This window comes from Rhipicephalus microplus, chromosome X (genome assembly GCF_043290135.1).
Source record: "Rhipicephalus microplus isolate Deutch F79 chromosome X, USDA_Rmic, whole genome shotgun sequence".
In the NCBI taxonomy this organism is placed as follows: domain Eukaryota; kingdom Metazoa; phylum Arthropoda; class Arachnida; order Ixodida; family Ixodidae; genus Rhipicephalus; species Rhipicephalus microplus.
Genome location: NC_134710.1, coordinates 490162094 through 490174528, shown reverse-complemented (window position 1 = coordinate 490174528; position 12435 = coordinate 490162094). Strand labels below are relative to the sequence as shown.

General features: G+C 44.0%; 1 protein-coding gene across 3 annotated transcripts in view; it reads left to right on the top strand.

Moving 5' to 3' along the window:
• Positions 1–10454, top strand: part of LOC119160777 (uncharacterized) — a 115679-nt gene extending 105225 nt beyond the window's left edge. For all 3 annotated transcript variants that reach the window (XM_037413010.2, XM_037413007.2, XM_037413008.2), the window contains one exon: positions 2037–10454. In XM_037413010.2, coding sequence (XP_037268907.1) covers positions 2037–2142 — 106 coding nt within the window. In that variant the 3' untranslated portion in view covers positions 2143–10454. The remainder of the gene's footprint in view (positions 1–2036) is intronic.
• Positions 10455–12435: the final 1981 nt, after the last annotated feature.

Below are 12435 nucleotides of genomic sequence, written 5' to 3'. Positions count from 1 at the left end.
ATAGACTGATTGTAGCTGAATAAGTGAAGAGAAAAGCATACAGGTTGAGAAAATTAATTGTATCTCCCGTAGAAAGGAAGTGCTGACTTGACTCTTGATACCGAGTCGACCAAAAAGGCAAAGCCTAATAAATTACATTGGTAACTCCTCTACAGCGCAGGTGGACTCAGTGGTTTTAGGAACGGGGTTAAGGAACTGCATTGCATTCTGAACAAGAGCTATGCCAGAAGCCCCCCCTTTTTTTCGTTGTATTATTCAAGAAATATTTCACACATAAACACAGCTTGCCTGGGCTGAACGTTGTAGAAGTGTGTCATCTTTCCATCACACTGTTAGCAGCCCTATAACATTTATGATGTGTAAATGAAATGAAGGCTCGTTTTCTTTTCATCACATTGCGATTATGAAGATTATTGTTGGTGGCAGTGTGAACCCATCAGCTGTTAACATACGGTGTGTTGTGAATGTTGTTTTGAGAAATGTGACTGCGATCCTATGTGCAGTGGCAGTGGTGAAGTTGCACGAGGTTCGCAGTAGTGTCTTCAAACAAATGACAGCATGCACGAGAGAGGCTGTGTTTATCATGCAGCTGTTTATTATTGTGGCTATGACCATGCATTTTTGTGTGCTGGGCTGGTGTATGGTGCTGTTACTGTCATATGCTGGAGTCAGAGGAGGCATAAAGGCTATTGTCACAGAAGAATAGTGATCCTAGCGAAAGGTGTTGGCAGGCGGTGCCTACCTAGTTAGGTGGGCTTCGTAGCGTGAACGAAAGCATGTGATGGCATCCTTGCATATCCATTCGTGCCTCACAAATGCAGCCCGTTGAATGGTTGCTTACCTTTTTTTCCTGTTACCTTTTGCTTTCGCGTATGTGCAGCACTCAGAATATGTGGAACGCTGACAACTCTACTCACGAGCCTCATTAGAAAAGGGCATTTTGCCTGGATTTCGGCTTCCTGACGCATTTCACCTATACCCGTCTAGCAAGACATATAAATTGATAAAATATGGCTTCAAGTTAAACTTCGCACTAGTCAGGAGACGTCATCTAAAGGGACAACTAGCGGTTCATATGCAACAAACCGGTTGAACGATTATTTGGAATGTTCGCGCATGGATGGATGCACAAGGGTCTAAGCGCTACAGACTCACTATGAGTGGCTTCAAATGAGAAGTTGATGGACAATAGTAGTTGGCATACTCGGTGTAAAATGGTCATATCTCCAGTTGGAGGGCTGCTTGCTTGTATTGTGCAATGTCAGTGCACGGTAAAGAACACCTGATTTTTTGGAGCCCTCGACTACGGAGTGCCTCATCGTCCTAGTGTGGTTTTGGCACGTAAAGGCTCAGGTAATAATAATAATAATAATAATAATAAATTTAATAATATTCCTTCTCCCTGAACAAAGGTGTAGCGGCTGCTTCAGTGGCAGCATCTAAACCAATATTTGCACTCTATATCTGGGAAGATTCGGTGTCCTAGAAGGCGAGTTGAAAACCTGGAATGCTTGAAAGGCCATTTAGTCTACGCCATTGAAAGGCCATTTGAAAGGCCATTTAGTGACATAGGCTGGCATTATTTGGGCAAATAATTTGTGAAAACTCTGAACCACTCATCGAGTGCTTCCAGTTAACTGGCGTGCAGCGGTCAGTGTGGTACTTTAACAATGCCGTGCGAAATGCACAAGGTTCGTCTCTACAGCCCAAGTACAGGCATTACAGAATTGCTGGAGGCTTGTGTGGGAAGAACTTGTTCTTGGGCTAGTTGCATAGTTTGGTACATGCGTTGTATTTTTCAGTATATATTCTGTGTGTGTAAATTTTTATGAAAGTGCCGTGTGTCTCATTGTCTTCTTTTTGTGTGATTGTGTGAAGAACAAATGGCAGCTAGAATGCTAAACCACTAGATAAACCTGGTTATGACAGTTGGAGTGGCTACTTACTGTTCCACTTTGAAGAGAATGCCAGTAAAGAGTACAAGCAAGATAATCATGGATGCATTCTGCCAATGTGACGTGCCTTCCTTTGTGCAGGGCGAAGGACATGAAGCACTTGGAGGAATTGGCGAACCACCCGCAATTCCGGGCGAATCCCTTCGATGCTGTATTGAACCACCTGCGACAGGCATTCAAGCGCTGAAGAAAATTGTTCTATACTGTTGACTTATTGTTCTTCGTTATATTAATAAAGAGGTAGGCAGCAGTGACTGCCTACCTCTTTATTAATGCTCCTTTTACTCTGACTTCGAAATAGTTTGGCACGTGCTATCGCAAGCAGCATGAGCGTGAACTCGTGAGCACCTGCAGATAGCCTCAAAGCCAAAGTGGGGCACTTGGTAACACATGGTGATTGGAACGAGTGTGAGAAAATGGTGCCACAAGGCAAAGGAATGTCCTGGGCCGCTATTTGCTTTGATGCAACTTGGTATCTCTGGCGATACTCCCTTTTGAACGAGCCAACACTGCAAAAAGGTCACATCCATCCCCCAGTGCGCACTGCGTTTCATTGGCTACGATGGAATGTGGCGTCATATCAAGGGCGGTCGGCAAAGTTCGGTCCTGTGTTCAAACCAGTGGCATCTTCTTTCATTTCTTTGTCGTTACACTAAGTGCAGAAGTGCACCCGTGCTAGAGAAGTCACAAACTTTTACTAACAATATTTCTTGGACGCACCGGGTGTTTGATTCATTTTCAAGCTTTTTAATGCCTGTACAAAGTATGCTTTGAAATAATCAGCACCATGACCTCCGAAATTAGTTCCGGCCGAGCGTCTTACAACATGGCGGCCGTAATTTATCGCCGAGGCCACGTGTTTAATCATCGTCGGCCTATGCATTATTGCGTCCTGGTCAGCTAGTGTGCGGCCTCTTCGTCATTGTGCTACATCGTTTGCTAGCTCCCCAAGCAGGTGCGCATGGCTGATTAGCGCTGGTTGGTATACCCAGGGTGTGTACCGGCCGTCAAAATCGGGAATTCACAGGGATTTTTGATGATCTGGAAAAGCTCGAGGATTGATTGATTGATATGTGGGGTATAACATCCCAAAACCACCATATGATTATGAGACACGCCGTAGTGGAGGGCTCCAGAAATTTCGACCAACTGGGGTTCCTTAACGTAAAAACTTAGGGAAAACTTTATTTTAAGGGAACGAAAGTTTCAGTAATGCTGGCTTGATATTTTGTGAACGCATTTTTTTAAGCTTGTGCGAATAATCGAATGCTCTGACGATTCGTACGAATATTACAGTATACGTATTTGCCTTGATTCAAATTTAAATTATTGAAAATTTAAGTGTTAGAAATGAACAAATAAGTGTATATTAGTCTGCAAGCGACCGCTTTCAAAAATGGTTTCACTGCAGCAGAAAGGTAGTAAGCTGTGAAAGCACCCATCAAAATGTATACTAATGCGAATATATGTTTTTTTTTTCTAAATGTAGTTTTACTGCCATTACTGCAAAGCCCTACTTCAAGGTTAAACGAACATATTGCCATCTCATCGATTCATTTTTTAAGCTTAAAAGCTTGTTATACCGGCTCATACGCTCTAAAGATAATAAATTTTAAAACGTAACATATTTTACACCTAACACACTTGCATTCTACCGAAAGTGAAATCGTGCTACTATTAGAGATGTCTCCACTAAGAAATGGCATTTGCACGAACCTTGCTTCAGTTTATATATATTGTGCACGGGTGTGTTAGGTCATGGCAAATGTGCTCATTTATTTATAATATGTGATACATGCTATTCGATTTGAAATTATTTGACACAAATCGATAGTTTCTGTTTAAAAGATACATTGATCATTTCATTTCCTGCAGTGGCCAGTCTTATGTGGTAGTAGTAGCGGGCTGCTATCACTGCCCTAAGCCAGGCAAGGTGTGGAGGGATTGTAGGGTGGCTAGAATATGGCTTCAAGGTGAAGGAATCCCACACTATGGTGGCTAGAAAAACCTTTCTTGCCGTTATATTCACACTAGCCATCCTAGTGTGGGAAGTGGGACTTGGGAAGCTCTAACCCCACCTAAATTTTTTGAGTTTGCACGTGTATAAATGCACAATCAGATGCAAATGTACTCACAAACATGCATTACGCATTATTAAGGTGGCGGTTCCACTCCCTTCTTCTCGCAATAGTTCGAAAAATGACTCCGTACGACGCCACTCATCCACGCTTGCAAAAAGCGAGAAAATTGCTCGCGCAAGTACGGTCAGTGTTGCCTTGCGCGTCTCTTGTATTTCGCGTGAGGCGGCGGAAATCGGCCGATGAAAACCAAGGAGCACAAACGCAGATGACGTCTTTCACCTCCGTCAACTGTGGCTGTCGTTTCAACGACACGACAAAAGGTGCCCCGGTTAGAGAGTACTGTACCCCGGTGGCATATTTGGCATTGCTGGTCCCGCATGGCACGAAAGAGGGAACAGAAAGTGTGCAGGAGGACGCCAGCGACAACTTCAGGATTTCCTGCAGGTGACGCACGCACGCACCCGCGTTGGAATGTGGGGAGTTTTCCCGGCTGTTCCATCGTACGGAAGCACCCACAACCTGCTGCCGCACTTATTTTCGACCTTCTCTTCATGCCTTTCGGCGTCCCTCTTTTCCCCTCCCTATAAGAGCTGAGCTGAAACGTGCTGCTCGCCCCACCACGGTGGTCTAGTGGCTAAGCTGGTAACCCGCAGGTCGCGGGTTCGAATCCCGGCTGTAGCGGCTGCATTGCCGATGGAGGCGGAAATGTTGTAGGCCCGTGTGGTCAGATTTGGGTGCACGTCAAAGAACCCCAGGTGGTCGAAATTTCCGGAGCCCTCAACTACAATGTCTCTCATAATCATATGGTGGTTTTGGGACGTTAGACCCCATATATCAATTAACCGTGCTGCCCGCAAGAGTTGCAGAAGAGTGACTGCTTTTTTGTTTTATTCAATCAATCACTACTACATACGTGACACTGCTGGCGTGGTTGACGTAAGGTCCCTAGATGTTTAATTACCATCTAACGCTCGGTCACGTGCATCACGCTTCTGTCGCACACTGTACCAGTTCCAACTGCCCTTGCAGAAACGTGATTCCGACTGCCACGGCAGACGCTCACCCCTGAATTAGACGCTAGCACATCAAAAGTGAAGCGTGTTTTGATTAACGACGCGGTTCCGAATGACTTGGTAGCCATGCGCACATTTACGTGCAAATTAGACGCCAGTTCAGCCGGCCCGTCTGACGTGAAGTGCCTCCTCGTCGACCTCTGCACGGACGGATGCGCACGAGTGGCTTGCCAGCTACAACAAGGCAACTAATACGACGATCCACGTCGTATTAGTTGCTTGATGTTGTCTGTGCTGAAGGCGTCGCGGAGGCACTTCACGTTGATAGTCCGAACCTCTTCGCTCGTTGAAACCATCACTGTACTATCTCCATTTTATCCAAACCCACTCATTCGCACTCTCGCCGCACGGTAGCGATCCATCCAAGGTACCGAAGGGTCGAGGATGCTGCTGCACGATGGAACAGCCATAAACATTTCTCTGTGTTTCCGTGACTCAGCGACGACGACAGTAACTGTCGGCGTGTCTTCGGGAGACCGGCGGTTGAGTGAAAATTCGACGCATGTCTTTGCTTCAAACGACCCCCCCCCCCCCCCCCCCCCGACGCAAGCAATCTTGGGGGAGTTAACAATGCCCTCTTCGAGATTTCCGCGGCGTCTGAATAGGCAGCTGGAGCACCTAATGGAAGTCTTTTTTTCGCTACGGTATACCCAACCCCGTTCCTCGTTACCATGGCTTATGCCGGGGGCTGCGCCGCTTAGCCGGAGAGGGACAATGGCAGAGCTGGGAGGATGGCAGAAAATGGGGTGCAGGTGTGCAAGTCAAGTCCGTCGCTGTGTCACCAGTGCACGCGTCACCAGCATGTCACCTTCAGAGGCGAACCAATAGCGTGCGAGCAATCCTGACGCTGGCGTCCTCCTCACGCTCCTTCTTTTCTCTCTTTCGTGTGATGCCGAACCTGCAATTCCAAATACGCGCTTCGGTGACAGCTGGTAGAATCAAACCGGTGTCGTTCATGAAAGTGTAAACACACGCGCCTACGCACATACACAAACACACACTGTCTCTTGTTTCTCTGACTCACTCAGGTTCATGGAATAACGATTGAACATGACATCAACCGAATGCTTTAAAGCGTTTGAGTGCACTGGCATCGCCGCTAACCTCCTTTTTGATGTAGCAACCTTGGCACTGGCCTAATGTAGTGTCGCGCGAGTGCGTCCTTTTTTTTATTGCGATAGCTAATATATGGACACTGTCGGCTGGATTTTGCCGTCGGTGTCGACGTCATGCTCCGTATATGCATAAGTATCTATATATGTGAAAACGTAAGAAAAAAATTGGAAAAAAAGACTCCAGTGCGCAGAATCGAACGTGGGACCTTCGTGTCGTAAACGCGAGGCGTTACTACTGAACCACCGTGGAGTACCTCCATAGACGTTCAAATGGCAAGCTGTTTATATCTGCCACTTACCACTGTTAGTGGACGTTTCGGAGGGGGGGGGGGGACTATTGTGTTTTCAGCATTATCAGCAAGAGGGCACAGTCAGCGCGCGGCGGCTCTCATCTCTCACGCGTGCTTTGGCCCATGTAGAGAACAAGGGGGTGTACGCTCGATCACGCACCCTTATCTTGCAGTGGGGATAATCGCACGTACCCAGCGCACAAAGGCTACTGCAATCGTTGTACATCCTCCATTTGCAAAAAGGGCGCGCTTTTCAGACAGGGCGAAGTAACAACTGAGACGCTTATTCGCCTTCATCTGTACCTGTGAGTACGTTTCGTGCGTCATTTGTGCGTGAGAAACGCGGGGCACGTTTCGATCTGCTTGCCATCCTGCGCGTGACCTTCCAGTTTGTTGCTATTGTGTTCATTGCTTCGCCTTTGCGGCAAAGCTGTGACTTTTTTTCTTGCCACGCGAAACTGTTCAAACTCATCCAATGTAGCTTATGCTACAAAAACAGCCAGGTACGTTTCAGCACAAGATAACCTGAAGATCCTGAGGTTATTGCTAAATTTCACTCTCTCCAACTTCAATAAAAGGGTTACCTAAATAAAGTGCCTCCTGTTGATGATTAGTGGAACAAATGATTTACACTAATATAGAGGAGTTAGAAGCTCCTAGAACCCATGGTTTTTCTAAAACTTTTTATGGGAATTACGTGGATCACCAGTGTATGGGACGACGTGGGATAATCTATAAGTTTGAATGCTTCTAACGGTGCTCGCGTAAATCTGAAATATGGTAAACTGTTTTTAAATAGGCAAATATACGTGTACGATGAAAGTCGCGGCCAGGTTGTGCAAACTACATGACGCATGCGCAGCTCTATAGCAGATGTAGCTTTCCTGGGTGTCAATTGCCGTAGCATCAAAAACAAAGTTGAAGATTTCCATAACCTGCTTTGCATGGTAAAATCAAGCATTGTGCTTGGAACCGAATCATGGCTAGATGCTGACGTAAGAGACGCCGAGGTCTTTCCAAGCTGTTACAACTGCTTTAGGAACGATAGAAATCATCATGGCGGTGGGGTCTTTATACTTGTTGATAGTTCGCTGTCTTGTTCCGCACTTGATCTAGGTGGCGGCACGTGCGAGGATGTATGCTGCATGATCAGATTGCCAAATGGAAAAACATTATATCAGTGTGCTCATTTTATAGGCCTCCTGCAAGTTCTACAACTGTCATGACCGATTCTTCAAAGACACTAGAGACCCTCTATACTGATTATCTTGTTATAGGCGGGGACTTTAATATTTTAGAGCTTTTGTGGAATGATCCGTCTTCCAGTGTGGGGGCTATATATGCAGCAGCATGGGAAATGTTGGACATATTTAACAGCTTTTCCTTAACTCGGATGGTAAAGCAAAGCACGAGACAAAATGATATTTTAGACTTTTTTTTTTAACTAATCAGCCAAACTGGGTAAAAACGGTTTTGGTGGTACCTGGCATTAGCGACCATAAAGCTGTTTTGTGTGAAATAAAACTAACATACGAAAAGACTCAGCCGCATCAAGAAAAAGGTATAATTACAGTGAGGGAAACGTAAACAAGATAGGCCTTGCATTGGAAGCTTTCTTTCCAGAATTCGAACACCGTTCCGGTGCTTGCAGCATTCAAGAGTTATGGCTCTTTTTTAAAACAAAAATGCTTGACCTACAAGAAAAGTACGTGCCTTCATGGGTGCAGACTACATGTCGTACTAAATTGAAGCCATGGTTTAATGGTGAGCTGCGGCGCCTTACCGGTAAACGGAATAGGGTATATAAAAAATTTAAGAAAAACCGCACCTCTGAGACTTGCCAGCAACTTGAAACCATCAGAACACTTCTGCAAACAAAAATCCGTCAGGCAAAAAAAGAATTTTTCAACAATCTGCCTTCTCGATTCAAAACAACAAAAAAGTTGTTTTGGAATCTGGTCAAATGTAATGAAAAAGATGGAGTGTGTATTCCTTCGCTTCAGCATGACGGTAAAGAAATGGAAAATAGCTTAGATAAGGCCAGCTGTCTTAACACATTTTTTTCCTCCATATTTTCTCCGTGTTCGTCAAACAGCATTTTGCCTACGCCTACTAACAGATGTATGACAGATATGTATCACGTAGCTGTTGATGAAAACGGCATCCACTGTCTTCTCGAACACTTAGACCCTAGCAAAGCAGGAGGGCTGGATGGATTGAGAGGCGGTTTTCTCAAAATGTGTGCGCCATTTATCGTGCCTTTCCTTAAGGTTCTATACTCGAAATCATTGAGAACAGGAAGCCTGCCACGCGACTGGAAGGTGGCATGCGTTGTGCCTGTGTATAAATCAGGTCCTCGTGAACGAGTCAACAATTACAGACTGATATCCCTGACAAGTATAGCCTGCAAAATATTAGAGCATGTCTTGTGCAGCAATGTAATGACACACATAATTAATCAAAATCTTAATCCAAGACTGCATGGTTTTAACAAGGGCTTTCCTATATAACTCAATTAACAGAATTTGTTCACGAAGTTTGCAGTTCACTGGATGAAAGCTCCTGTGTTGATTCAATAATTGTAGACTTCAGGAAAGGGTTCGACCTCGTAGATCACGGGCTTCTTGTATGTAAGCTACGTTGTTATAATATCAATGAACAGGTGATAACATGGATTCGGGAATACTTGTCTTTGCGTTCTCATTACATAGTGGTAAATGGCTCAAAATCGGGTATGGCTAGCGTAACATCTGGTGTCTCTCAGGGCTCAGTGTTGGGCCCTTGCTCTTTTTATTATTCATAAATGATCTTCCCGACACCATCGCTTCTTCCATCAGATTGTTTGCTGATGATCTAATAATGTATAGGGAAGTTACAAGCGTCGATGATACCGTTCTTTTACAAAATGATTTAACGAAAATGGAAAACTGGTGCCGTGATTTACATATGCAAATAAACGTACAGAAAACTGTTCATATGCGTTTCACAAAAAACGTATGGCATTGACATTTTATAGTCTATCTGGTTCTTCGTTACAAACTGTTTCAGAGTATAAGTACTTGGGCGTATTCCTTACATCATCCATGTGTTGGCACAGGCACGTCGATTACATTACTGCAAAGGCATGTAAGGTGTTGGGATTCTTGCGGCGTAACACAAGGCCGTTTCCTCAGCAGGCCCGCGATCTTCTCTACAAGAGCTACGTCAGACCAATATTAGAGTGTGGGTGCATTGTGTGGGATCCTCCCACAAATGCCAATTGCGACAAGCTTGAGCGAGTTCAGAACATGGCTGCAAGATACGTTATCGGTAGCTATGAGAGAAACCTTAGCATTACTGCTACATAAGAAACATTAAAATGGGAGCTTCTAGAAAAAAGAAGGCAAATTTTGTGCTTGAAGCTTTTTCACAATATATATCATGGCCACATTGGAATAGACCGTAATCAGTATATTCTTCAGCCCCATTATGTATTGACGAACAGATCGTGAGCTCAAGGTTAGAGAATATAGCTGCAGGACTAATCTTTTTAAAAGCACTTTTTTCCCCAAAACTATTTCTGAATGGAATCGTCTGCCTGTTGACGAAGTCCGCATAATAGGTAACGAAGCTTTTGCGGCCGCTCTTTGACATCTCATTCTGTCTTCAGCTGCAGTCGAATTTTATGCAGTGTTTAGTTCTTATCACATCGTTTCTGTACTTTTTATGTTTGTACAGTATAAATTTCATTTTTGTTTTCTCTCTTCGTCTAGGTTAGCTGATCTTGATGAAATTCATGTGTATTGACAACAATGTATGCCGCTATTTTTCTTTAGTTTTTCACTACCAATGTTCTTGAAATGTATGATTTATAAATTCGCTGTGTAACCCCCCCCTCCCCCCACTGTAATGCCTAATGGCGCCGTGGGTACGAGTGTAAATAAAGAAAAAAGTTGGTTCACGCTGTTTCCTGTCTTGCTTTCATCATCTTTGTGCTACTGCCTATATCGCGGTAAACTAAGCTTCTACGAAATCTTTGCTTTAGGAAATTCTTCAAGAGCAGATTTCCAAATGCAATGTAATTGTACAAACACACAGATTATTGAGTAGCAGCACAATCGAGCTCAGCGTCGCTCTTAGTGGGAGGGCGAGAGAAAGGGGGTTATGCATATTCGAAAATCATAAGGGATCATGACAGCACCCACATAAAAGCCACACCACTGAGCCCATGTTAATGTAATCTACCAATGTATTTTCCTATACTACGTTTCCTGCATCAGGTGCAATGCTGTGAAAGCTAGCGAGAATTTTTGCAATGAGTCCGTTCGCACTAAGAACCAATACAATTATTTTTAAATCTGAGACATGATTTATTTTCTTCTTTCTGCTTTGCGCGTCGGAGATAAAAACGTCCGTTATACGACTTGTCTTGGTTCGTATTTCTTGATGTTTTACTTGTAGCCTTTCGTGACGCTCTGCAGGCGCGTTTGTGCTCGTCTCGCACGAGCGTTTACAATGAAGAAAGTTAAGCGTGAAACGCACAAAGTTACACATGTTTCTCGCTGAACTTCTTGCATAGCTTTCGCAGCGTTGCACCTGATGTATGAAACTGAATATAGCTACATCTGTCAGCATAGGTGTGCGCGCACAAGGGGGACACTGTGGGCGCACCCCTCCCTTTGCCCCCTAAAAGTCGGTGTGCAGTCCGATTCGTACTATAGTGCCTAGAATGTGCCCCCATACAATGCATTGATAGAGAGGGGGGTGCTGCTTTTATCATTGACTCCCCCTCGAAAGGGAACCCTCTGCACGTGTATGTCTGCCAGACGACGGCAGCGATGCTAAAATGATCAATGAGAGTTACGTAGCACCCTTGGGTCACTCAAAGGTGCTTATAAAGTAAGATATATGGTCTAAACATGCAGTCGCTGCATAAGGCATAGTTATTTGCTAATTTTCCTCATTGTATAGATTATCGACTTCGTGTAGCGTAAATTGTGCACCGATTTAAACTTTTACATGCTATTAAAGATTTATTTCTTTTATGCTATATCAGTTGCCATTCACTGGAAAAAGCAAAATACACTTCAATTGATGACTTTCGAATGTACAATGAATATAGAAAAAAAAAAAACTCATTTAGTACAATTATGCAACTGTAGTTATTACACGCATAGATACATGTGTCAACGAGAATACAGTGTACCGAAAAATCAGGTGTTGCAATACTTCTGTCTTTCTTCTTCCTTTAGTGCGATATGGTTTTATTGTAAATGAGTCATTGCAGAGTATTGTGCCTGCGAAATTGATGTGGTGTCTCATGATGGGGCTGATCGGTGAATATATAGAGCGCTTTTGAGAAGAGGTTCCATACGAAATGGATGTTTTATTTTTCATTCTCATTTTTTTTCTTGCAAGCGCGAGCATGCCAGCATTTATAAAGAGATCGGAACGCAGCACTTTTCTGGGAGCGAAACAGTTACAGAATCACTTTTGTTTTATACTTCTGCTCTAACAGCAGGAATACACTTATTTGTTCTAGAAAGTCGTGGGTTTTTTTTATGTAGACTTTCAGGCACTGTGAACAAGTTCGCCATACAGGTTGCCGCCACAGTTAAAAAAATAAATCGCCTTATTCTACGTACCCTAATAGTAGACGCTATGCGAAGCATGCGTAGGAAAATTGACCATGTTGCAATTTTTATATCGCGACATGTCATGAAATGGTGCTGATATATATATACAAATCTTGCACGTACATATACATGCTGCAGATGTTTGTATAATCAGTTTTTTGCACTTGCGCGATGATGTCAACGGGGAACATGAGTATTAGGAGCACCAGAAACGATTAGCTGATATGAAGCACTGGTGCTCGCGAGAATGGTACTCCTGAACGCTCTTACATAAATCGACTTTAGCGCACGGCACCTAACTACAAC